At 47.8% G+C, this 25,993-nt stretch overlaps 1 protein-coding gene across 3 annotated transcripts in view; it reads right to left on the minus strand.

Moving 5' to 3' along the window:
• Window positions 1-25,993, minus strand: part of pudp (pseudouridine 5'-phosphatase) — a 104,213-nt gene that overhangs the window by 67,784 nt on the left and 10,436 nt on the right. For all 3 annotated transcript variants that reach the window (XM_055664816.1, XM_055664815.1, XM_055664817.1), the window contains exons 2-3: window positions 22,166-22,384; window positions 16,165-16,394 (exon numbers count right to left, since the gene is read on the minus strand). In XM_055664816.1, coding sequence (XP_055520791.1) covers window positions 16,165-16,394; window positions 22,166-22,384 — 449 coding nt within the window. The remainder of the gene's footprint in view (window positions 1-16,164; window positions 16,395-22,165; window positions 22,385-25,993) is intronic.

Genomic DNA, 25,993 nt, shown 5'->3' on the forward strand with positions numbered 1-25,993 from the left:
GCAACCGCGATGAAGCTTTCGAACTCGGCCTCCAGCAAAGGCCGCCAACTCCTCGATGTTAGGCCGCAGTGAGGACGGATATACGGAAAATAATCGCTTCGCCGCGGAGGTAAGAGATTTTTTTAAAGTTTCCCTCAACTACCCACCCCCACCCCCACATAAAACAAACTAAAGAATACTAGAAACACATACTATTTAAACAACAACAAGCAAGGGACAGACAGACTGTTGGCGAGGCAGCCATTGCTGGTGCAACCGGGTTGGATGGTAAAACAAGTCATTTATTTCCCTGCTCCATTTGATGGCACAACATATTTCTGGGTATGGTTTCACAGTTTGCATCATCTTTGTATCCCCCAATGCTTGTTTATTTCCGAGTTCAAAACCAACCAGAACACCAGCCACGTTGGCGTAGATGGGTGGCACGGTGGCGCAGCGGTAGAGCTGCTGCCTCACAGTGCCGGTGACCCGGGTTCGATCCAGACTGCGGGCGCTTGTCCGCACAGAGTTTGTACGTTCTCCCCGTGACCTGCGTGGCTTTTCTCCGAAATCTTCAGTTTGCTCCCACGTACAGGTTTGCAGGTTAATTGACTTGGGATAAATGTAAAATTGTCCCTAGTGTGTGTAGGGTATTGTTAATGTGCAGGGATCGCTGGTCGGTGCGGACTTGGTGAAGTGAAGGGCCTTATTCTGTATGTATCTCTTAACTAAACTAACACAGCCCTTTTTCCAATACTTTGATAACTAAGTGATGACTCTTTCCATCACTCTGTATCATAAAGTTCCATCAATCGCCCTTCCAATTTCCTTATTTCTGGGCCAGCAGAGCCAAAGAGGTGTACAACTTACAAAAAGGCCATTTGGCCTCCAGTGTCATGCCTACCTGTTCTACTCCCATTCATAAGTGTGGTGCTGGCTTGAAGGGCCGAATGGCCTACTCCTGCACCTATTGACAGTAAGTGATAGGAGCAGAATTAGGCCATTCGGCCCATCAAGTTAACTCCACTATTCAAGCATGGCTGATCTATCTCTCCCTCCTAACTCCATTCTCCTGCCTTCTGCCCACAACCCCTGACACCCGTACTAATCAAGAATCTATCTATCTCTGCCTTAAATATATCTATGACTTGACCTCCACAGCCATCTGTGGTAAAGAATTCCACAGATTCACCACCCTCTGACTAAAGAAATTCCTCCTCATCACCTTGATTTCTGAGGTGTGCCCTCTGGTCCTAGACTCTCCCTCCAGTGGAAACATCCTCTCCACATCCACTCCATCCAGGCCTTTCACTGTTTGGTAAGTTTCAATGAGGTCTCCCCCTCATCTTTCTAAACTCCAGTGAGTACAGGCCCAGTGCTGTCAACCATAGTTCCAGATCCCTTTGTGCTCTGCTCATTCAACAACTTGCCCAGGTGTATCTACCATGTTGTTTCTGTTCCTAACTCCACCACCTCATCAGCGAGTCTGAAGATGAAGGGTCCTAACCCGTATCGTCACCTTGCCATGTTCTCCAGTGCTGTTGCCCGACCCGCTGAGTTACTTCTGCACTTTGTGTCGTTTTTAAATGGACAACCAGCCACTTGGGCAGGCAGGCAGAGCACAGCCCTGCACAGACGCACTTCAAAAAATCTCAAATGCTGACACGATGTTTGCGTTCGCCTCCCTTCAATTTAATCCTACGACTGGAGAATAATTAGGAACTTGAACGCCGAATAATTTCCCTGTGCCTGAGACAAGAATGCTGAGGCAACGAATAAAGCTGAAATGAATGCAGATTATTTGAATGTGTTAAGTTCCTGATTCAGTCTTGCACTCGTGGTGCATAACATTCAGCAACGGAATTATTGGGCAGCTACCTCTATAGATTGTTCAAGAAGGAACTGCAGATGCTGGAAAATCGAAGGTAGGCAAAAGTGCCATGGAGGAGGCCCAGGACAGAATTGGAGGAGCAGCACCTCATATTCCCACGGCTAGTGTCAGTACCACCGGAAATTGGAGGAGTAGAACCTCATATTTGGGCAGTCTGCACCCCAGCGGTATGAACATTGACTTCTCCAATTTCCGGTAGCCCTTCCGACCTCTCTGTCCCGGGCCTCCTCCATGGCCAGAGCGAACACCACCGGAAATTGGAGGAGCAACACCTCATATTCCGCTTGGGCAGTCTGCACCCTAGTGGCTTGAACATTGACTTCTCCAATTTCTGGTAGCCCTTGCTGTCTCCTCCCCTTCTTAGCTCTCCCTCAGCCCTCTATCTCCTCCTCTTCCTTTCTTCTTCCCGCCTCCCCCACCCAGCATCAGTCTGAAGAAGAGTTTTGGCCCGAAACGTTGCCTATTTCCTTCGCTCCATAGATGCTGCCGCACCCGCTGAGTTTCTCCAGCACTTTTGTCTACCTCTATAGATTTTATGGCCATGAGTAACTCTCACAGGCTGGAGAATAGCAGATTAAATGAGAATAAATAAGTTTGGTACGCCAATAGCTCCGATGAAGAACAATCAACCTTCTGTTTAAAAATCAAGGCCACTGCATCAAAATCTCTTTTCCCAAGGTTGTTCACTGCACTCTTTACAGTATACTAACTAATTTGCATCTTCTAAGAGCTTGCAGTATTGCACCCATCAATTTGCTAAACGTTTGGAACATTTTTGTATTCCTGAGCTTGAGGTGCCCATTCTATACAGCTCTCAGGGTCCCAACCAGAAAAGTTACTTATCCAAGTTCTCCAATGATGCTGCCTGGCACCTGCCTGCCTGTTGGCTGATGTGGGCAAGTTGGGCTCTGTGGCTTGTTTCCATGCTGTAAGATGCTAAGCTGAGTTATTCCAGCACTATACGGAATTTGCACATTCTCCCCGTGACCGTATGAAACATAGAAACTTAGAAAAAAGGTGCAGGAGGAGGCCATTCGGCCCTTCGAGCCAGCACTGCCATTCATTCATCCCCAATCAATAACCCGTGCCTGCCTTCTCCCCATACCCCTTGGCTCCACTAGCCTCAAGAGCTCTATCTAACTCTCTCTTAAATCCATCCAGTGACTTGGCCTCCACTGCCCTCTGTGGCAGGGAATCCCACAAATCTGCAACTCTCTGGGTGAAAAAGTTTTTTCTCACCTCAATCTTAAATGGCCTCCCCTTTATTCTAAGAGGGTTTTGTCTGGGTGGTTCAGTTTCCTCTCACATGCCCTCTGGTCCTAAACTCTCCATCTAGTGGAAACATCCTCTCCACATCCACTCCATGGCCTTGTAGGTTATTTGGCTTAGCTAAAATTGTAAAATTGACCCTAGTGCGAACGATATTGTTATCGACTTAGTGGGTCCAAGGGTCTGCTTCTGCACCGTATCTCTAAAGACTAAGATGTATCTTACCATCTACAAAGGGACCATCTTGTTAACGGTGAGCTTTGTGAATCCTGTATTATTCAGCTGGAATCTAACTGCTCACCAAACTGGTTTATACACCCAGAGAAGATAGACACAAAACACTGGAGTAAAGGGCCTGTCCCACTTTCACCACCTTTTTTGACTCGTGGACATTTGTCATCAGGCTAGAAAAACGCCCCGACCTACTTGATGCCACGAGTACCTACGACTAGCATCACAACCTACCTATGACCTCGTGACGACCATGCTGCGAGTACGAGTCAAGGGCAAACTCGGCAGAGGTCGTGAAAGTGGGACAGGCCATCAACTCAGCTGGTCAGGCAGCATCTCCGGAGAAAAGGGAAAGGTGACGTTTCGGGTTGGAACCCTTCTTCAGCTTTCTAAACTGGTGGAAAACCACAAATGACTAAGGCACAATTGCATTTATCGGCCACAATGACTGGTCGGTGTCACAGCTTGACGGATAGGACATGCTGAGACAGCATTGATCGATTGCCTGTCTCTACTGCAAATGATTGGAATCAGACAAAAGTTCTTCCTACATGTCAGTGAACCTGTCTTTCCCATTGAAGAGGTTGTGTACCATGGTTATAATATCATCTGTGGAATCAAAAAGAAAACAGCTACTGTGGTTTCCAAGACCAAAGCTCTTAGCTGTTTTCTACAGTTGATTGTTTTATAAATTCCATGTTATTTTCTGTTAATAATATGGATCTGAAGGAAAGCTACACCTGATAAAGAAAGCGTGCTAGTGGACACTACAGTGGAACCGCCGATGATTCCACATTGAACTCTTCAATTTCAGGTCACTGAGTTACTAACAACCCCCCTTCCTCTTCTCTTTGACTTGTCTTTGGGTTTGCACCCTTCCCTCTCCCTGTCCCTATCCTCCCAACTATATTCCTTCCTCAGGCTTCACAATTCGCACCCCTTATATCCTTATCTCCCACATTTTGTCCCATCAGCTCCGGCTAGGGTCGCCAACTTTCTCACTCCCAAATAAAGGACAAAAGGTCAAACTAAGGGACAAATTCCCCACGGCAATTCGTTGACCGACTGGGCCGTGTCTGGATGAATGATGAGTTGGCCCCGGGTGCTGGACTGTACGTACACAAAGCCCAGCCGGCGGGCCAGCTGAGGAGTTTTGGCCCGGGCCGCGCGCAAAGTCCGGCGCCCCGTCCAACTCGTGAACCGATGATCGGCCGTGAGAAGGAGGGGTGGTGGTGGTGTCGGCGGTAAGCGAAGGTCCGAAGGTCCGACAGCTGGCCGGGCTGCCGACCGACCGACGGGGCCACGGGCGAGGCGCTGCTGCTGCACTTTGTGTCAGATTAGTGTGACGTTTTTAGATTTAAAAAAAGATAATTATTAAATATAAATAGCAAGAATTTCCAATTAATTTACTAAATTCAGTATTTATTATTAAATTGTTATTATTTTAAGAATCGATGTTAGGTCGGCATAATTCTCTCGTGCCGTTCATCCACAGTACATGTAATACGCGTGATTATGTTCAATTCACGTGCCGTGGATGCTGCTTCAAGCCTTCACCTACAACGGGCAATAAAGGCAGCTGAAATGCTGCCCTTGCATCGTGGACTGCACGCAAGGTGCTGCGCATGCCCACAGGAGAGGAGACCAATCTGCCCATGCGTGTTTTTTTAAAGATTTTTTTTAAAAAGTCGACTGTCCACATCTGCGCATTTTACCATTTTCTGCACATGCGCAGTTTTACGGTTTTTAAAGGTCGACTGCCTGCCCAGTGCCTACCCGTAGTAATTACTCACGCCACGTGCCTGGTACGCATACAAGGAATTTGCCTTGGTGCTTTGCTCGCAAGTAACAAGATGGGGTTTACTGGGTTGTATGTAAAACAAAGCATAAACTCACTGTGCCTCGGTACAAAGTTTCATGCACATTAGGGACATTCCAAACAGGAACAGGTTCTACTCAATGTGTGGACAGATCCTACTTCGAACTGTCACCAACTGTGATTCGGTGCATCACTGGAGGTCTATATTATGCAAAACTGACCGCGTGCTGTTTGATTATGAGGGATAAGATCACAAGGCATTAATTTTACCGAACTATGCTCTCTGTCTCTCTCTCATCTCTGTGGCTCATAAACACAGCAGCCTACGATCGATACTTTTCCCCCAACATCAAGCACCCGGTCCCCGTCGAGGGAAGCTTTGGCTGGCTGATGACCTTTTGCCTTCTGGATATTCCTGCCAGCACATTGTTCTTTCCAGGCCACAGGAGCATGACTTTCCCACTTCTTGCCTCACATATGGAAATGCATTGGAAGGTAGGAGTGAAGAATTTAACAGGAGATATTGTAACACATGGCTGCTGAAAAGGGGCGGGGGGGGGGGGGGGGTGGGTGGTGTGTGTGTGTGTGTGTGTGTGTGTGTGTGTGTGTGTGTGTGTGTGTGTGTGTGTGTGTGTGTGTGTGTGTGTGTGTGTGTGTGTGTGTGTGTGTGTGTGTGTGTGTGTGTGTGTGTGCTTTTATGACTTTACAAGTGAGTCATCCACAGTGTACAGATAAAGGATAAAGGGTTATCGTTTAGTGCAAGATAAAGTCCAGTAAATCCGACTGAAGATAGTGTCTGAAGAAGGGTCTCGACCAGAATCCATACCCATACCTCAAGTCAAGTCGAGTCAAGTTTATTTGTCACATACACATACGAGATGTGCAGTGAAATGAAAGTGGCAATGCTCGCGGACTTTTGTGCAAAAGATAAACAACCAAACAACCAAACAAACTATAAACACAATCATAACACACATATTCTTTTACATAATAAATAATGGAAGGAAAAACGTTCAGTAGAGTTAGTCCCTGGTGAGATAGGCGTTTACAGTCCGAATGGCCTCTGGGAAGAAACTCCTTCTCAACCTCTCCGTTCTCACCGCATGGCAACGGAGGCGTTTGCCTGACCGTAGCAGCTGGAACAGTCCGTTGCAGGGGTGGAAGGGGTCTCCCATGATATTGTTGGCTCTGGAGTTACACCTCCTATTGTATAGTTCCTACAGGGGGGGGTGAGTGAAGTTCCCATAGTGCGTTCGGCCGAACGCACTACTCTCTGCAGAGCCTTCTTGTCCTTGGCAGAGCAATTCCCAAACCAGATGGTAATGTTCCCGGACAAGATGCTTTCCACCACCGCTGCGTAGAAGCACTGGAGGATCCTCGGAGACACTCTGAATTTCCTCAATTGCCTGAGGTGGTAAAGGCGCTGCCTTGCCTTACTCACGAGTGCTGAGGCGTGTGATGCCCATGTCATATCCTCGGAGATGTGGACTCCCAGATATTTAAAACAGTTCACCCTATCCACAGGATCCCCATTTATCCTCAATGGAGTGTACGTCCTCGGATGATGTGCCCTCCTAAAGTCCATGATCAGCTCCTTTGTTTTTTTGATGTTCAAGAGGAGGCTGTTATCCTGGCACCAGAGTGCTAGATCAGCCACCTCCTCCCGGTAGGCCTTCTCGTCGTTGTCTGAGATCAGGCCCACCACCACAGTGTCATCAGCAAACTTAATTATTGAATTGGAGCTGAACCTAGCCACACAGTCATGTGTGTACAGGGAGTACAATAGGGGGCTGAGGACACAACCCTGGGGCGATCCTGTGCTCAGGGTGAGGGACTTCGATGTATTCCCTCCCATCTTGACTACCTGGGGCCTGGCGGTGAGAAAGTCCAGGACCCAGGCACACAGGCACACAGCATCTCTACCTTTCAGCAGAGATGCTGCCTGCCCTGCTGAGTAACTATCTATCTTTGCACTAGACAACTCTGGCTTTGGCAGACCCAATGCAAATTGTCACGCGTTTATTCTGCTGAGACACGTTTTATTCTGCTGGGTCAGGTGTATAGTCACAGTTTTTTCTCCCAGGAGAGGTGAATGTAACACTAGAGGACAGAGATTTTTGTTTAGTTTATTGTCACGTGTACCGAGGTACAGTGAAAAGCCAGTGTTGCGTGCTAACCAGCCAGCAGAAACACAACACATGATTACAATCGACCCATCCACAGTGACTTCTTAGGCTGACCATGGGTGGCCCCAGGGTTGGAGGACGCCTGTGCGTGACTTTGTTTAACGTGGGGAGACTGGTGCACAGACAGACACCCCACGTGGGGTCCTTGACAGACCTGGGTCAGGATCCAGTGGCATGGAGTCCAAGACGACCGGAGACCCTTTTCTGCTGCAGCCTTCATCCGCCTTCCCAGCCGTTGTGACGTTAGCTCCACTAAGGTCAGCCATCGTCCTCTGCCTGTTCCACCGTTGAGGTCTTGGTTGGATTGCTCTTTGTCAGAGACCCTCCCCCTCGACCCCATGGGAAATCCAGGTTAGTCGGGAAGTGGTGGGGTAAATTGAATGGATGGCCGATAAATCCCCAGGGCCAGCTAGGCTGCATCCCAGAGTACTGACCTTACCGCCATGGTGGTGGCTACCAGGATGCATGGACCAGAATTCAAACTACTTTTGGTTACAAAGTTGAGTGCCGTGGTGAAACAGGTAACATGATCTGGGGAATCCGAGCAGGAGCGTAGCTCCAGACGGCATCGCTCACAGGGTCTCAGGTCACGCACAGGCATCCTCCATATAGGGAATAGAACCCTGGAGACACCTATGGTCAGCCATGATCGAAGGGGACCTAAGATCTCATCTAAACATAAATCTGTCTGTACATGGGAGGAATAGGCCACCTGACCCTTCGAGCCTGCTCTGTCATTCAATATGAATGTGACCGATCATGCAAATTTTGTCACTAGAGTAGACGGGACATGCTGGTCAGTGTCGGTGAGATGGGCTGAAGGGCCTGTTTCCACGCGGTAAGACTCTGGCGATGCACAATTTCAAGCTTTTTGCACCATCAACTCGTACACACATTGGTGCCACGTTTCCACCATCGGCCTTCAAAAGTAATTCAATGGCTGTGAAATACTTTGGGACAAAGTGATGCTGTGAAAGGTGCCGTGCAACTTCAAGCCCTCCTTTCATTCTCAGGTCATCCTGCCACCTTCAAAGCACTGTGTACATAACACTCTCAGAGCTCTCTGTTCCTGTACTTCATTCAAATGCGATCCATACAGTTTACATTGCCTTTCCTCGGCTCTCTCCACCAATATTAAATTGAGCACTTAACTACATTAAAATCCATCTGTCATAAGCACTTAAACCACTCCTGTGTTTATCCTCATTGTGTTTTATGTCATTGGCAAAACTTTGAAATTACGCCAAGGTCATTTAGGCACAATGACATGATTAGGTGCGCCTGGTGTCTCAACATAGCAATGCCGCACTAAATCCATCTTTCCTGCTACCTTGAGGAGATCTTGCAGTCGAGCAGTAAAATGTGGTATATAGGAATTGCAGATACTGATTTACAAAAGCACACAAAGTCGCCAAACACTTACTGCCTAATGGAACAGCTGGTTGCTAACTATTTTAGAGACACAAAATGCTGGAGTAAAGGGCCTGTTCCACTTGCACGACCTAATTCACAACCTTTTTTACTCGTGGGCAATTTTCATCAGGCTACATAAACGCCCCGACATACTTGATGCCACGAGTACCTACGACTAGCATCACGACCTGCTACGATCTACCTACGACCTCCTACGACCTTGGAACAACCATGCTGCGAGTACGAGGCAAGGGCAAACTCGGCAGAGGTCGTGAATTAGGTCGTGAGAGTGGGACAGGCCCTTATCTCAGTGAGACAGGCAGCATCTCTGGATACAAGGCACAGGTGACGTCACCCATGCCTTCTCTCCAGAGATGCTGCCTGTCCCGCTGAGTTACTCCAGTTTTTTTGGTCTATAGAACAGTACAGATCATGAACAGGCCCTTCGACCCACAATGTCTGTGCTGAACATGATGCCAAGATAAACCGGCACATCATAGGATCATGTGATGGGAGCAGTATTCCTCCAGCGCTGTGTGCTTTTCTTTCCCCATTTACCATCTCCCTCTGACTTCCTCCACCAACCAGTTTTAAAATCAGTCGGACAACTCACCCAGGGCCCAAGTGATATAAACTAACCCCAAATAACTATACGTTATGATAACCTTCTTGTGAAATACCTTCGAACACTTTGTTACTTTAAAAGGCTCCGCTTCTTCTTTCGTGTTCATCATCTATGTTTCAAATATTGGGCCAGGCTCTTCCACAGTGGACAACCTTCTCGTTTGCCACCACTGGATCTTCCAGGCAGCATCGTTCACCAAGAAGTGGGCATCTCAGTAGGTGTGGCATGGATTGTACAGATGTCCTGTGTCTGCTGCATCTGCAGAGCCCCATTTGCTCATGTTGGTCTTGCATCGGCCCATCCCTGTACGAATCCTATTGAGAGACATCCCAGGACTATTGAGGGCCTTCCAGTCACACCTGTGACCAGGTGGTAGCTGTTCCTTGGTTGGGATCGGCATCTTTATGTGGTGGTGGTTTTCACTGCGTTTCTTTTTCCCACAAGGCTAGTCTGGTTGCTTGCGGAGACGGTGACACTGGCTGGACTGTGCGAAGGAAACTCTTCCTCTTCCTCGACTTCAGCCGTTTTGGGGCTGGGTGATGGGAGTGAGTGTAATGGCGGGTGTCCCCAACTTGCCGGCTACGCTCAGTTCTACCGGCGACTGATCTGCGGATTCCTGGTGGAGCAATACCAGCCAAGACATGCAAGCTATTCACATCCGTTGGTTTTAGGCAGCCAGTGACGCATCTGCAGCTGTCATTAGCTCAGCACAGAAGAGTCTCGACCCGAAATGTTACCCATACCGTCTCTCCAGAGATGCTGCCTGTCCCGCTGAGTAACTCCAGCTTTTTGGGTCTGTCTTCGGTTTAAACCAGCATCTGCAGTTCCTTCCAACATATTTCCTATGTGTAATGTTTTACAAATTGTGGCCCAAATCCCACAAAAAAAAACAATATTCCTCTTTGAAGAAGTAAATAGCAGGACAGACAGTGGATGATGTTCTTTCCTACACCTATTGTAGCTCTGTGCTACTGCAATGAGTACTATTCAATTGCTTACAATCCAACCGGAAGAACAAAGAATTGTCCCATTTTTGGTAACCTCCAACAACAGCCCCCCACCCATCCTTTTTCTCCCACACACCTTCCTTATTTTTCTTTCCTCCCCCCCTCCTCCATGGTCTCCCACCTGAACTTTTCTCTGCTCCTCATCCACCTTCATTCCTTCCTCCAGCTTCACAATTCACAACTCTTCAATCTTTTTGTCTCACACCTTGCTGTTTTCTTCCTTTCCGGCCTCTGTCTGCTTTCCGCAAAGACCGCTCTCTCCATAACTCCCTGGTCAATTCTTCCCTTCCCACCTGCACCACCCCCTCCCCGGGCACTTTCCATTGCAACCGCAGGAGATGCTACACTTGTCGCTTTACCTCCCCCCTCGACTCCATTCAAGGACCCAAGCAGTCGTTCCAGGTGTGACAGAGGTTCACCTGCATCTCCTCCAACCTCATCTATTGCATCCGCTGCTCTAGATGTCAGCTGATCTACATCGGTGAGACCAAGCGCAGGCTTGGCGATCGTTTCGCCCAACACCTCCGCTCGGTCCACATTAACCAACCTGATCTCCCAGTGGCTCAGCACTTCAACTCCCCCTCCCATTCCGAATCAGACCTTTCTGTCCTGGGCCTCCTCCATGGCCAGAGTGAGCACCACCGGAAATTGTAGGAGCAGCACCTCATATTCCGCTTGGGCAGTCTGCACCCCAGCGGTATGAACATTGACTTCTCCAATTTCAGGTAGCCCTTGCTGTCTTCCTCCCTTCTCAGCTCTCCCTCAGCCCACTGGCTCCTCCTCTTCCTTTCTTCTCCCCCCCCCCCCCCCCCCCCCCCCCCCCACCACTACATCAGTCTGAAGAAGGGTTTCGGCCTGAAACGTTGCCCATTTCCTTTGCTCCATAGATGCTGCTGTACCTACTGAGTTTCTCCAGCACTTTTGTCCCCCCCGACTCAACAATCCTTCTGACGTCCTGATGGGTCACGACCCAAAACGTCACCTTTGCAAGTTCTCCAGAGATGTTGTCTGACCATTTTGAGTTACTCTAGCACAATGGGTCTTTGTTAAATTCGATCATTAATCAGCATTGACTTATCTTGCTTCGGTAAAAGAAACAAACCACAAGTCAGCGAGGAATCTAGATATTAAATTAAAAGGCATGAATTGCTGGAGTGACTCGACAGGTCAAGCAGCATCTGAAATGTCAGCGAGCCAGGCGGAGGCCGCACACAAACTGGAGGGACTGGGCAGTTTACAAACCAGTGGTATGAACATTGAGTTGTCCATGTTTAGGTCATTAACCTCAACACTGCCCTCCTTCCTTCCTCTCCCCCTCCCCCTCCCCACCCCCCACGTTGACTAGCACCCACTTCTTTCCTCCGCCTCTACCTACATTCCTCCACTTCTTTAATCCTTATGCCTTTGTCTTTTCACCTCTGCCCTTCATCCAACCATCTACTTATCAAACCCCCTCTTCACTTGTATCCACCTATCACTCATCAAGCTTTGCCCTGCCTTTCCTCTCCTCTAGATTTTTCTTCTTCCACCCCCAATACAACCAATCTGAAGGGTCCCAACACTAAACCTCACATAGAAACAAAGACAATAGGTGCAGGAGGAGGCCATTCGGCCCTTCGAGCCCTGCACCACCGTTCATTGTGATCATGGCTGATCATCCACAATCAGTAACCCGTTCCTGCCTTCACCCCATATCCCTTGATTCCGCCAGCCCCAAGAGCTCTATCTAACTCTCTTTTAAATTCATCCAGTGAATTGGCCTCCACTGCTTTGTATGGCAGAGAATTCCACAAATTCACAGCACTCAAAGTTTTTACTCATCTCAGTTTTAAATGGCCTCCCCTTCATTCTTGGACTGTGGCCCCCTGATTCTGGACTCCCCCAACATTGGGGATTTTATTTCCTGCATCTCATTTGCCCAGTCCTTTTATAATTAAATACGTTTCTATAAGATCCCCTCTCATCGTTCTAAATTCCAGTGAATACAAGCCCACTCTTTCCAATCTTTCTTCATCTGACAGTCCTGCCATCCTGGGGATTAACCTGGTGAACCTACGCTGCACTGTCTCAATAGCAAGGATGTCCTTCTGCAAATTAGGAGAGCAAAACTGCACACAATACTCCAGGTGTGGTCTCACCAGGGCCCTGTACAACTGCAAAAGGACCTCTTTGCTCCTATACTCAAATCCTTGCGTTACGAAGGCCAGCATGCCATTCATTAGCTTTCTTCACTGCCTGCTATACCTGCATGCTGTACCTGCATGCTTACTTTCAGTAAACACCATCCAGCATCTGCTGCTTCTTGTTTTTGCACAGGAATTACTTAGGAGAGGCACTAAAAATGTCATTGTCACCCTTTCCCCTGAAGATATTGACTCCTATGACAAGGAAAGCAAACAAAGGAGTAATTTATAAGCAAGCCAAATCAGGTGGAGCAAGCGCTGATGAAATCTCTGTGGTGGAAGACGTCTTTCTAACCCACGATAAACAGAGGCGGCAAAGTCATTACTGATCATTTATTGTCGTGGATTTATTCTAATTATAACAAGTAGATAATACTTTATCAGCATCAATTCAAGCAAAGCAAGATCACCCTTGCAAACTAGCGCATTGCTAACCATAATTCTACTTTATGACCCGCATTTATTTGGTGACAGCTTAACAGAGAAGCGTTCAGCTACATATTGCAGGGAAATATCGTGAATGCAAACTGGATCCATGTTAAACATCCGCAGAAACCAATCCCTTTATTGCCAAGGTGGACAAAAAATGCTGGAGAAACTCAGCTGGCGAGGCAGCAACGAACTCGACCCGAAACGTCGCCTATTCCTTCTCCCCATAGATGCTGCCTCGCCCGCTGAGTTTCTCCAGCATTTTTTCGTCTACCTTCGGTTTTTTTCCAGTGTCTGCAGTTCTTTCTTAAACCTTGATTGGCAAGCACTATTTTCCTTTGGGAACTGCGTGCTCTGCAGGATGACTGACCTGACGGATGGAATGAAATATTGTGCGTTCCAGTGAGCAGCAGAACATAGAACAGTACAGAAGGAACTGCAGGTGCCAGTTTAAACCGAAGATAGACGCTAAAAGCTGGAGTAACTCAGCGGGTCAGGCAGCATCTCTGGAGAGAAGGAATAGGTGACATTTCGGGTCGAGACCCTTCTTCAGATTGTCTATAGAAGAGCACAACACAGGAATTGGCCGTAATTCCTGATTCCATGAAAGGATTTGAAGGCACTTCAGGTCAATAGACTAGACCAGGGGTGGGGAACCTGCGGCCTTCTAGACTGCTAAGTGCGGCCTTTTGAATGAATCCAAATTTTGCAGAACAAATCTGGGGAGAAGGCAGGAACGGGGTACTGATTGTGGATGATCAACCATGATCACAGTGAACGGTGGTGAAGGGCCGAATGGTCTACTCCTGCACCTATTGTCTATTGGGACAATTTACACATACACCAAACCAATTAACTTACAAACCTGTATGTACCTGTATGTCTTTGGAGTGCGAGAGGAAACCGAAGATCTCGGAGAAAACCCACGCGGTCACAGGGAGAACGTACAAACTCCGTAGACAGCACCCGTAGTCGGGATCGAACCCGGGTCTGTGGTGCTGCAAGCGCTGTATGGCAAGAACTCTACCCCTGCGCTACCTTGGCCGCCCACTAGTGGGCATAACTCTCTAGTCATTGACCCTTGCCACTTTCATCTTAATGCTATGTACTCTAGTCTTTGACATTTGTCCCTCTCATCTTAAATCTATGCGCTCTACTCTTTGGACATTTGCTCCTCCCACCTTGAAGCTACACCCTGTAGTCATTGACATTTGCTCCCACCTTGAAGCTGGTCAGGCACAGTCGGATTCAGTGGGTGCAAGGGGTTGCATCTTTTAACTAATAGAAACTAAATTAAGAGCGGCAGCATCTCAAAAGACATTTGTTTTATGAGAAAGGCTTTCTACAGGAGTCAAGTCAAGTCAAGTCAAGTCAAGTTTATTTGTCACATACACATACGAGATGTGCAGTGAAATGAAAGTGGCAATGCTCGCGGACTTTTGTGCAAAAGACAAACAACAGAACAACCAAACAAATTATAAACACAATCATAACACACATATTCTTTTACATAATAAATAATAGAAGGAAAAACGTTCTGTAGAGTTAGTCCCTGGTGAGATAGGCATGTGATCAAGATGTGATAAGGACCCAAGTATTTGGACTTCTACAACCTTAGCCAGCCAATGCATTTCAACAGTCACACATAAGCCGGGATTCACCGCCTTGTCATCTACAGACCAACAACTGGTTCATGATCATTGTCCTTGCCTCCAGCGCCCACATGATAAACCATTGTTCTTTTTCTAAGATTACACACCACACACGTTGACAACCTTATCAAAGGGTGGTAGGTGCATGGAACGTGCTGCCAGAGGAGGTGGTCAAGGCTGGGACTATCCCATCGTTTAAGAAACAGTTGGTCAGTTAAGTGGATAGGACAGGTTTGGAGGGATATGGACCAAGCTAAGGCAAGTGGGACTAGTGTAGCTGGGACATTGTTGGCCAGTGTGGGCGAGTTGGGCCAAAGGGCCTGTTTCCACACTGTATCACTCAATGACTAAACAAGATCATCTGCTCCTTGATTTAGGAAAGACATTTTCTGGATTGATATATCCTAATATGGCCCTGTCCCACTGTACGAGTTCATTCAAGAGCCCTCCAGAGTTTTAAATTAAACCAGACTCGTGGTAAACACGTAGCATGAACGTAGCAGGTACGTCGGAGCTTGGGAACGTCTATTAGTGGCTCGTATCGCTAACGGCAGGTACTGGGGAAACACGGTAAGCTCGTGAAGAATTTTCAACATGTTGAAAAATGTCCACGAGAGCCCCGAGTACCGACGAGTGCCCATTACCATAAATCTCCGAGTTCAAATCAGGGCAAACTCGGGAGAACTCTTTGAATTAACTCGTACAGTGGGACATGGCTTTTAAACTTTTTCCTGAATTCACCTCATTCTTCCCCCCCCCCCCCCCCATCCATCTCCACTAACCCAGCCAACTCCCTCCTTTTTGCTTCTTTTGGGTGTGGGAGGAAACCGGAGCTCCCAGGGTAAACCCATCTTCGACTACCCCGCTGCCTGGACCCGAGAATGGCCATCTTGGCCATGCCCAGGAGCAGACCGACAGGGAGACTCCCGACCCTCTCCCTCTCCCCTCTGTACCCAGTCGAGCCAGCGCTGCCATTCAATATGATCATGGCTGATCATCCCCAATCAGTACCTGCCTTCTCTCCATATCCCCTGACTCCGCTATCTTTAAGAGCCCTGTCAAGCTCTCTCTTGAAAGTATCCAGAGAACCGGCCTCCACCGCCCTCTGAGGCAGAGAATTCCACAGACTCACAACTCTCTGTGAGAAAAAGTGTTTCCTTGTCCGTTCTAAATGGCTTACCCCTTATTCTTAAACTGTGGCCCCTGGTTCTGGACTCCCCCAACATCGGGAACATGTTTCCTGCCTCTAGTGTGTCCAAACCCTTAACAATCATATGTTTCAATAAGATTCCCTCTCATCCTTCTAAACTCCAGAGTGCACAAGTCCAGCCGCTCCATTCTCTCAGCATATGACAGTCCCGCCATCCCGGGAATTAACCTTGTAAACCTACGCTGCACTCCCTCAATAGCAAGAATGTCTTCAAGAAAGGTGAGACATACATTGATGTACAAAAGAACCAATGAAGAAAGGTTGTCTTACATCTGCAGGGCACACTGGTGGGTCAAATTCCTTCGCAGAGACCAAGAAGGTGTCGGGGTGCGGCTTGCTGTTCTTCACTTCGGGATGGTCGCCACGTACAATGTGGTGGAATAAGGTGAAGAACTCCTTGTGTCTGCTGGTCTTCAGTTCAAACATCTTCGTCAATGAGCTGGTGCCCACTGCTATAGGGACACAGTGCTTAATGAGGTGACACACTAACGTCTTGGCACCTGGGGGGGGGGGAAACAAACAAAGCACCATTAAATGGTTCTGAATTCACAGTGGCGCAGCAGTACTGCCTCACAGCATCAGAGACTTGTATTAGATCCTGACTGTGGCTGCTGTCTGTACAGGGTTTGCACGTTTGCAGGGAGGTTCTACTGCAGTTGTACAGAGTCTTGGTGAGACCACACCTGGAGTATTGCGTGCAGTTTTGGTCTCCAAATCTGAGGAAGGACATTATTGCCATAGAGGGAGTGCAGAGAAGGTTCGCCAGACTGATTCCTGGGATGTCAGGACTGTCTTATGAAGAAAGACTGGATAGACTTGGTTTATACTCTCTAGAATTTAGGAGATGGAGAGGGGATCTTATAGAAACTTACAAAATTCTTAAGGGGTTGGACAAGCTAGATGCAGGAAGATTGTTCCCGGTGTTGGGGAAGTCCAGGACAAGGGGTCACAGCTTAAGGATAAGGGGGAAATCCTTTAAAACCGAGATGAGGAGAACTTTTTTCACACAGAGAGTGATGAATCTCTGGAACTCTCTGCCACAGAGGGTAGTTGAGGCCAGTTCATTGGCTATATTTAAGAGGGAGTTAGATGTGGCCCTTGTGGCTAAGGGGATCAGAGGGTATGGAGAGAAGGCAGGTATGGGATACTGAGTTGGATGATCAGCCATGATCATATTGAATGGCGGTGCAGGCTCGAAGGGCCGAATGGCCTACTCCTGCACCTAATTTCTACGTTTCTCCCTGTGACCACATGGGTTTTCTCCGATAGTTTCCTCCTACATTCCAAAGACGTGCAGGTTTGTAGGTTCATTGCCTCCTGTATAGGGCCTGTCCCACTTACGCGACATGCATGGTCGTGAGCAGTTGCACAAAGAGTCGTACCCTTTTCTGGTCGCCGCTGGATTTTCAACATGTTGAACATTTTCGGCCACCTGCTGCAACTAATGGCGGGTGCCGGCAGTCGCCGAAAAGTGAGACAGGCCCTTAAATTGTCTCTAGTGTGTGGGATAGTGCTAGTGTACAGATGACCATTGGTCGGTGCGGACTCAGTGGACTGAAGGGCCTGTTTCCATGCTGTATCTCAAAACTGAACTAAACTAAATTCCAATTAGGCATTTCAGACAATGGATATAACAAAGTTCACGTTCCCAAGATATAGGAGTAGAATTAGGCCATTCGGCCCATTGAGTCTACTCCGCCATTCAATCATGGCTGATCTCGGCCTCCTAATCCCATTTTCCTGCCTTCTCCCCATAACCCTTGACACCCGTTCTAATCAAGAATTTGTCTCTTTATATCCACTGACTTGGCCTCCACAGGCCTCTGTGGCAATGAGTTCCACAGATTCACCACCCTCTGGTGTGGGAGATTGCAACCTTCACGTGGTCCACCCTGTTTCGACTAATGCAATCAACCCGACGTGCAGAAACAATTTGATCAAACAGAATAAGGACCTACAACTTTAGGCTGTGCACGCCATACGCAAGAAAAAGACTACCCTCTGACTAAAGAGGTTCCTCCTCGCTCCCTTTAATTCTGAGGTTATGACCTCTGGTCCGATACTTTCCCACCAGTGGAAACATCCTCTCCACATCCACTCTATCCAGGCCTTTCACTATTCTGTAAGTTTCAATGTGGTCCCCCCTCAACCTTCTAAACTCCAGCAAGTACAGGCCCAGCGCCATCAAACACTCATCATATGTTAACCCACTCATTCATGGAATCATCCTGGTAAACCTCCTCTGGACCGTCTCCAGAGCCAGCACGTCCTTCCTCAAAGCGCCTTTTATTGCAACTCTTTGCCTTCTGCCAACCTGCTATCCATGTTAGTATCTTCCCTGTAATACCATGGGCTCTCATCGTCGAGCAGCCTGACCGAGGGCCTTCTGTAAATCTGGGTAAACAACATCTACAACCTCCCCTCTGTCTGTCCTGCTATTAACTTCCTCAAAGAACTCCAGCAGATTTGTCAGGCAGGATCTTCCCTTCACAAAATCATGCTGACTTTGGGCCTATTTTATCGTAAACTTCTAAGTACTGCGTAACATCATCCTTTATTATAATTGACTCTAGAATCTTCCCAACCACCCAGAAGTCAGGCTAACCGGCCTATAGTTACCACTCTTCTGCTCTGCTCCCTTCTTGTTCAGCGAGGTGATACTCGCAACTTTCACATCTTCAGGAACCTCTCGTAACTCTAGTGATTCTTGAAATATCACAACTAATGCCTGCCTCCACAATCTCTGAGGTCACCTCCTTCAGAACCCTGGGGGTGCAGTCCATCCGGTCCAGGTGACTTCTCCACCCTCAGACCCTTCAGTGTTCCTCGCACCTTCTCCTTAGTAATGGCCACTCCACTAACTTCCACCCCCTGACTCTCTGGGATTGCAGGCACACTGCTGGTGTCTTCCACTGTGAAGACTGATGCAAAAAGGTTATTCAATTCCTCTGCCATTTCTTGCTTTCCCATCATCACTTCTCCTGCATCTTTCTCCAGCGGCCCAACGTCCACTCTTGTAGAAACTCATGCTACCCTCTTTTATGTTATTGGCTAGTTTATATTCGTACTTCATTTTTTCACTCCGTATTGTCCGTTTAGTTACCTTTTGCTGTTTTTTAAAAATCCTGGTCCTCTGGCTTCCCACTAATCTTTGCAATGTTATATGGTTTCTCTTTTGCTATTAGGTTGGCCTAGACCTCCCTTGTCAACCATGGTCATCTTATTCTTCCCCCTGGAATCTTTCTTGCCCTTTGGAATGAAATGATCCTGCACCTTCCGAATTATCCGCAGAAATTCCTGCCATTGCTGCTCTCCCGTCATCCCTACTAAAGCCCCTTTACAGTCATAGAAACATGGAAAATAGGTGCAAGAGTAGGCCATTCGGCCCTTCGAGCCTGCACCGCCATTCAATATGATCATGGCTGATCATCCAACTCAGTATCCTGTACCTGCCTTCTCTCCATACCCCCTGATCCCTTTAGCCACAAGGGCCAGATCTAACTCCCTTGTAAATATAGCCAAATGAACTGGCCTCAACTACCTTCTGTGGCAGAGAATTCCAGAGATTCACCACTCTCTGTGTGAAAAATGTTTTCCTCATCTCGGTCCTAAAAGATTTCCCCCTTATCCTTAAACTGTGACCCCTTGTTCTGGACTTCCCCAACATCGGGAACAATCTTCCTGCATCTAGCCTGTCCAACCCCTTATGAATAATAATGATAATAATACATTTTATTTATGGGCGCCTTTCAAGAGTCTCAAGGACACCGTACAAACATTTAGCAGGTAGAGGAAAAACATGTAAGGGGAATTAAACAAATAGTAGAGACATGACTAGTACACAAAGTAAAGACAGAATTCAATTCAAAACACAATATGAGGCAATTCATGCACAGATGAAAAGGGAGGGGGACGTGGGGCTAAGGATAGGCAGAGGTGAAGAGATGGGTCTTGAGGCGGGACTGGAAGATGGTGAGAGACACGGAATTGCGGATCAGTTGGGGGAGGGAGTTCCAGAGCCTGGGAGCTGCCCTGGAGAAGGCTCTGTCCCCAAAACTGCGGAGGTTGGACTTGTGGATGGAGAGGAGACCAGCTGATGTGGATCTGAGGGACCGTGAGGGTTGGTAGGGGGAGAGGAGGTCAGTGAGATATGGGGGGGCCAGATGGTGGAGGGCTTTGTAGGTGAGGACCAGGATTTTGTAGGTGATCCGGTGGGAGATGGGAAGCCAGTGAAGTTGTTTGAGGACTGGAGTGATGTGATGCCAGGATTTGGTGTGGGTGATGAGTCGGGCGGCTGCGTTCTGGACCAGTTGGAGTCGGTTGATGTTGGTGGAGCTGATGCCAAGGAGAAGTGAGTTGCAATAGTCCATGTTGTAAGTTTCTATAAGATCCCCCCTCAATCATCTAAATTCTAGCGAGTACAAGCCGAGTCTATCCAGTCTTTCTTCATATGAAAGTCCAGCCATCCCAGGAATCAGTCAATCTTAGCCAGCTCCTCCCTCATGCCTCAGTAGGCCCCTTTGCTTAGCTGCAGTACCGACAAATCCAATTTCACCTTCTCCCTTTCAAATTTATATTTCAAATGCTATATTTAAGAGGGAGTTAGATGTGGCCCTTGTGACCAAGGGGATCAGGGGGTATGGAGAGAAGGCAGGTACGGGATACTGAGTTGGATGATCAACCATGATCATATTGAATGGCGGTGCAGGCTCGAAGGGCCGAATGGCCTACTCCTGCACCTAATTTCTATGTTTCTATGTTTCTAAATTGTAGGTTCTAAATCTTATCATATTGTGGTCACTACCTTCTAGTGGTTCCTGTACCTCAGGTTCTCACAGTAAATGTGGTTCAATGCACAACAATCTGGTTCATTGTTCAAGAGTTAGATTTAGCTCTTAGGGCTAACGGAATCAAGGGATATGGGGGGAAAAGCCGGAACGGTGTACTGATTTCAGTGTGTATATATATTACACACTGAACTTTTTTTTTTCTCTCCCGTTGTGTACAATGTTTACACATTGTGTTGTGCTGCAGCAAGTAAGAATTACATTGTCCTTTCTGGGACACATGACAATAAAACACTCTTGACTCTTGATTTTGGATGTTCAGCCATGATCATATTGAATGACGGTGCTGGCTCGAAGGGCCGAATGGCCCACCCCTGCACCTATTTTCTATGTTTCTATGTAACCCTAAATCTAGAATTGCCTTATCCCTGGTAGGCTCCAGCAAAAGCTGTTCTCAGAAACTATCTCGGAGGCACTCAATGAATTCTCCATTCGGGTCCAGTGCCAGCCTGATTCTCCCAGCTTATTCAAATCTCCCGTGACTTTTCCTTGCCTACACGCTCATTTTATTTCCTGATGATGCAACATGTACCCTACATCCTGGCTACTGTTTGGGGGCCTGTACATAACTCCCATTAAAGTATTTTCACCCTTGCAGTCTTGACATGCAGCCGGGAAATAGGGTCTTTGCCCCTCCCCCCCATGCCAACCACAGATCACCCCATATGTTGTACCCTTAAACCTTCATTGGTGTATAGTGGATGGCTTGACTGTATTCATGACCCGCTGAGTTACTCCAGCATTTTGTGTCCATCTCTGGTGTAAAGCAGCATCTGCAGTTCCTTCCAACCCACTTGTATCGTTTGTGGAATTCCCTGCCACAGAGGGCAGTGGAGGCCAAGTCGCTGGATGTATTTAAGAGAGAGTTAGATAGAGCTCTAGGGGCTAGTGGTGTCAAGGGATATGGGGAGAAGGCAGAAACAGAGACGAGGAAATACCTTTTCTCACAGAGAATGGGGAGTCTGTGGAATTCTCTGCCTCAGAGGGCGATGGAGGCCAGTTCTCTGGATGCTTTCAAGAGAGAGCTAGATAGGGCTCTTAAAAATAGTGGAGTCAGGGGATATGGGGAGAAGGCAGGAACGGGGTACTGATTGTGGATGATCAGCCATGATCACATTGAATGGCGGTGCTGGTTCGAAGGGCAGAATGACCTACTCCTGCACCTATTGTCTATTGTTTAGTGCAAGATAGTCCTGTAAAGTGTGATTAGAGAAAGTTTGAGGTAGATGGTAGCTCAGGGCTGCTGGTTTACAGAAAGATGTCGGCTGACAGAAAGAAACACAAAGTGCTGGAGTAACTCAGTGGGTCAGGCAGCATCTGTGGAAGACATGGATAGCAGACGTTTTCCAACCCAAAACATCACCTGCAATGAGGTAGCATGATGGTTCATCCAATTATAAATGAGGCAATTGGCCGATAGTTACCTGGCATCAGCTCGGCGGTAGGAAACAGGTTGTTCTGCAAAACAGCAGCTTGTTTCGTCAACTCTTCGGGGGAGATGGGGAGCTCCAGCTTCTCGCAAATAACTGCCGCCCCGTCCAAGGCCCGCATTCCCATAATTAAGCCCTTCAAGTCCCAGGTAAATTTCTTGCCATAACGGGAGCAAACTTCGTCGAATGCTAAGGTGTACAGCCTCTCCGTGTCTGCAAGAGAAAAGCAGCATAAACGTCTGTTAGGCACAAGGAACTGCAGATGCTGTTTAGTTTAGTTCAGAGGTTACAGTCTGGTTACAGGCCCTTCGGCCCACCGAGTCCGCACCGCCCAACAATCACCTACCTGTATACTAGTTCCATGCTACACACTAGAGGCAGTTTACACAAGCCAATTAATAATAATAATAATACATTTTATTTGTATAGCGCTTTTCAAGGACTCAGTCGCTTTAAATGGTGAGTCAAGAACAAAACATAATAGAGCTGTAAGACAGAGATGCAAAGGGGAGGGGACATGGGACTAAGGGTATGCAGAGGTGGAGAGATGGGTCTTGAGGCGGGACTGGAAGATGGTGAGGGACTCAGAAGTTCGGATCAATTGTGGGAGGGAGTTCCAGAGCCTGGGAGCTGCCCTGGAGAAGGCTCTGTCTCCAAAAGTGCAAAGGTTGGATTTCAGAATGGAGAGGAGACCGGCTGAAATGGATCTGAGGGACCGTAAGGGTTGGTAGGGGGAGAGGAGGTCAGTGAGATATGGGGGGGCCAAGTGGTTGAGGGTTTTGTAGGTGAGGACCAGGATTTTGTAGATGATCCGGTGGGAAATGGGAAGCCAGTGAAGTTCTTTGAGGACTGGAGTGATGTGGTGCCAGGATTTGGTGTGGGTAATGAGTCCGGCTGCTGCGTTCTGGACCAGTTGGAGTCGGTTGATGATGCTGGAATTGATGCCAAAGAGAAGAGAGTTACAGTAGTCCAGTCGGGAGGAGATGAAGGCATGGATGAGTCTTTCAGCAGCGGGGGGGTGTGAGAGAGGGTCTGATTTTGGCAATGTTGCGGAGGTGAAAAAATGATGTTTTGACAACATGGCGGATGTGAGGCTCAAGGGAGAGGGTTGAGTCAAAGATCACGCCAAGGTTGCGGGCCTGAGGAGATGGGGAGACAGTGGTGCCGTCAATAGTGAGAGTGGGGTTGTTAATTTTGGTAAGTGTTGATTTGGAGTCAATGAGGAGAAATTCTCTTTTGGTACTGTTTAATTTAAGGAAGTTGAGTTGCATCCAAGATTTGATGGCTGACAGGCAGGAGTTGATATGGGAGAGAGGGGGGTGGTGGGGGGATTTGGTGCCGAGATAGATCTGGGTGTCATCAGCATAGCAATGGAAGTCCAGTTTGAGGTGACGGAGTATATGACCAAGGGGGTGGATGTAGATGATGAAGAGGAGGGAACCGAGAACAGAGCCTTGGGGAACGCCTTGAGTGACAGTGGCTGTAGCAGAGGTGTGGTTATGGAGAGAGATGAAGTGGGATCGGTTAGAAAGGTAGGAACGGAGCCAGCTGAGTGCAGAACCTTCAATGCCAAGGTCTTTAAGTCTGGTAATCAGGATGTTTTGGTTCATGGTATCGAAGGCCGCGCTCCAAACGCATGGATTCGGCATAGAAACATAGAAATTAGGTGCAGGAGTAGGCCATTCGGCCATTCACCACTCTCTGTGTGAAAAAAGTTCTTCTCATCTCGGTTTTAAAGGATTTCCCCCTTATCCTTAAGCTGTGACCCCTTGTCCTGGACTTCCCCAACATCGGGAACAATCTTCCTGCATCTAGCCTGTCCAACCCGTTAAGAATTTTGTAAGTTTCTATAAGATCCCCTCTCAATCTCCTAAATTCTAGAGAGTATAAACCAAGTCTATCCAGTCTTTCTTCATAAGATAGTCCTGACATCCCAGGAATCAGTCTGGTGAACCTTCTCTACACTATGGTATGTGGGAGGAAACTGGAGCACCCGGAGAAAACCCACGAGATCACAGAGAGAACTCTAAACTAAACACAACACACAAAGCCTGGAGATGGACATAAAAAGTTGGAATACCTCAACGGGACCGGCAGCATCTCTGGAGAGTTAGAACAGTCGAGGCCCTTCTTCAGACGTCTCGACCAAAAACGTCACCTGTTCTATCTCTCCAGAGATGCTGCCTGTCCCGCTGAGTTACTCCAGCTTTTCCTGCCTACCTTTGGTTTAAACCAGCATCTGGAATTTCTTCCTACACATAAAGCCTGGATACTGATTTGTGCCTCTTTTCCTACTTCGTCTGATGCAGAGACGGGAATGGGGGTTTCTGTAAGTTTAGGAATAGGCAAAGACTTTTATGGTGACATACACAGAGTGCTGGAGAAACTCAGCGGGTCAGGCAGCATCTGTAGAGAACATGGATAGGTGACGTTTCGGGTCAGGACCTTTCTTGAAGAATGTTGATGAGTGTGAAGAAGGGTCCCAACCTGAAACATCAACCATCCATGTTGGCCACAGACGCTGCCTGCCTGACTGAATTACTCCCGCACTTTGTATCTTTACTTTTGTAAACCAGCATCTCCACTCCCGGCCCCTGATCTTTGCACATCCCCAATCCTTTCCACTCTCATGAAGTCACTTTCATGTTTCATGTATTTTGTGTTTTTATGACTGTTGGCAGATCAATTTCTTCCTGGGATAAATAAAATTCTATCGCATCGCACATTGGTGCAGCAGTACAGCTGTTGCCTTACAGTACCAGAGTCTTGGGTTCACCCTTGACTACAGAGAACAGCACGGAAAGAGGCCCTTCAGACCACCGAGTCCACACACCGACCATCGATCACCCGTTCTCGCTACCTCTGTGTTATCTCACTTTCCCATTCACTGCCTTCAGACACGGGGGCAATTTATACAGAAGTCAATTAACCTACAAACCTTGGGACTAGGAAACCGGAGCTTCTGGAGATAACCCATGTCGTCACAGAGAGAATGGGCAACTTTCACACAGGCAGCAGCCGATGTCAGGATCAGACCCAGGTCCCTGATGCTATGAGGCAGCAGCACTACCAGCTGTGCCACTATATGGATGACTATTTAATGAATGTAAATGCAATGGATTTCTCTCAGCTTCTGCAACCCTCTTCTCTCAGCTTTGTGATTCCGTGAAACCACAGAATGGGAACAGAACAGCTATGATGCCAGAAAAGCCGAGCGGCATTGTTTGCGGTGAGACAGAGAATACAATGTTCTCCTTGGACAGGAGATACACACGAGGTAAAGTACAATGTTGTTTTCTGCCGGGTAGGTGTAGCTGGACAAGAGGCAGACTGTCTATTTAAGGGTATGGTGTGCAATAAAAGAATCAGAGGTCAACTTGCCACAGGGTAGAATAAAGGGGAGGACATTTAAGACTGAGATGAGAAAAAACTTTTTCACCCAGAGAGTTGTGAATTTATGGAATTCCCTGCCACAGAGGGCAGTGGAGGCCAAGTCACTGGATGGATTTAAGAGAGAGTTAGATAGAGCTCTAGGGGCTAGTGGAGTCAAGGGGTATGGGGAGAAAGCAGGCGCGGGTTATTGATAGGGGACGATCAGCCATGATCACAATGAATGGCGGTGCTGGCTCGAAGGGCCGAATGGCCTCCTCCTGCCTCTATTTTCTATGTTTCTAGGACAGAATATAGACAAAAATGCTGGAGTAACTTAGCGGGACAAGCAGCATCTCTGGAGAGAATGGGTGACGTTTTGGGTTGAGACCCTTCTTCAGACTCCGATCCGAAACATCACCCGTTCCTTCTCTCCAGAGATGCTGCCTGTCC

Source organism: Leucoraja erinacea, chromosome 45 (genome assembly GCF_028641065.1).
Source record: "Leucoraja erinacea ecotype New England chromosome 45, Leri_hhj_1, whole genome shotgun sequence".
Classification (NCBI taxonomy): domain Eukaryota; kingdom Metazoa; phylum Chordata; class Chondrichthyes; order Rajiformes; family Rajidae; genus Leucoraja; species Leucoraja erinaceus.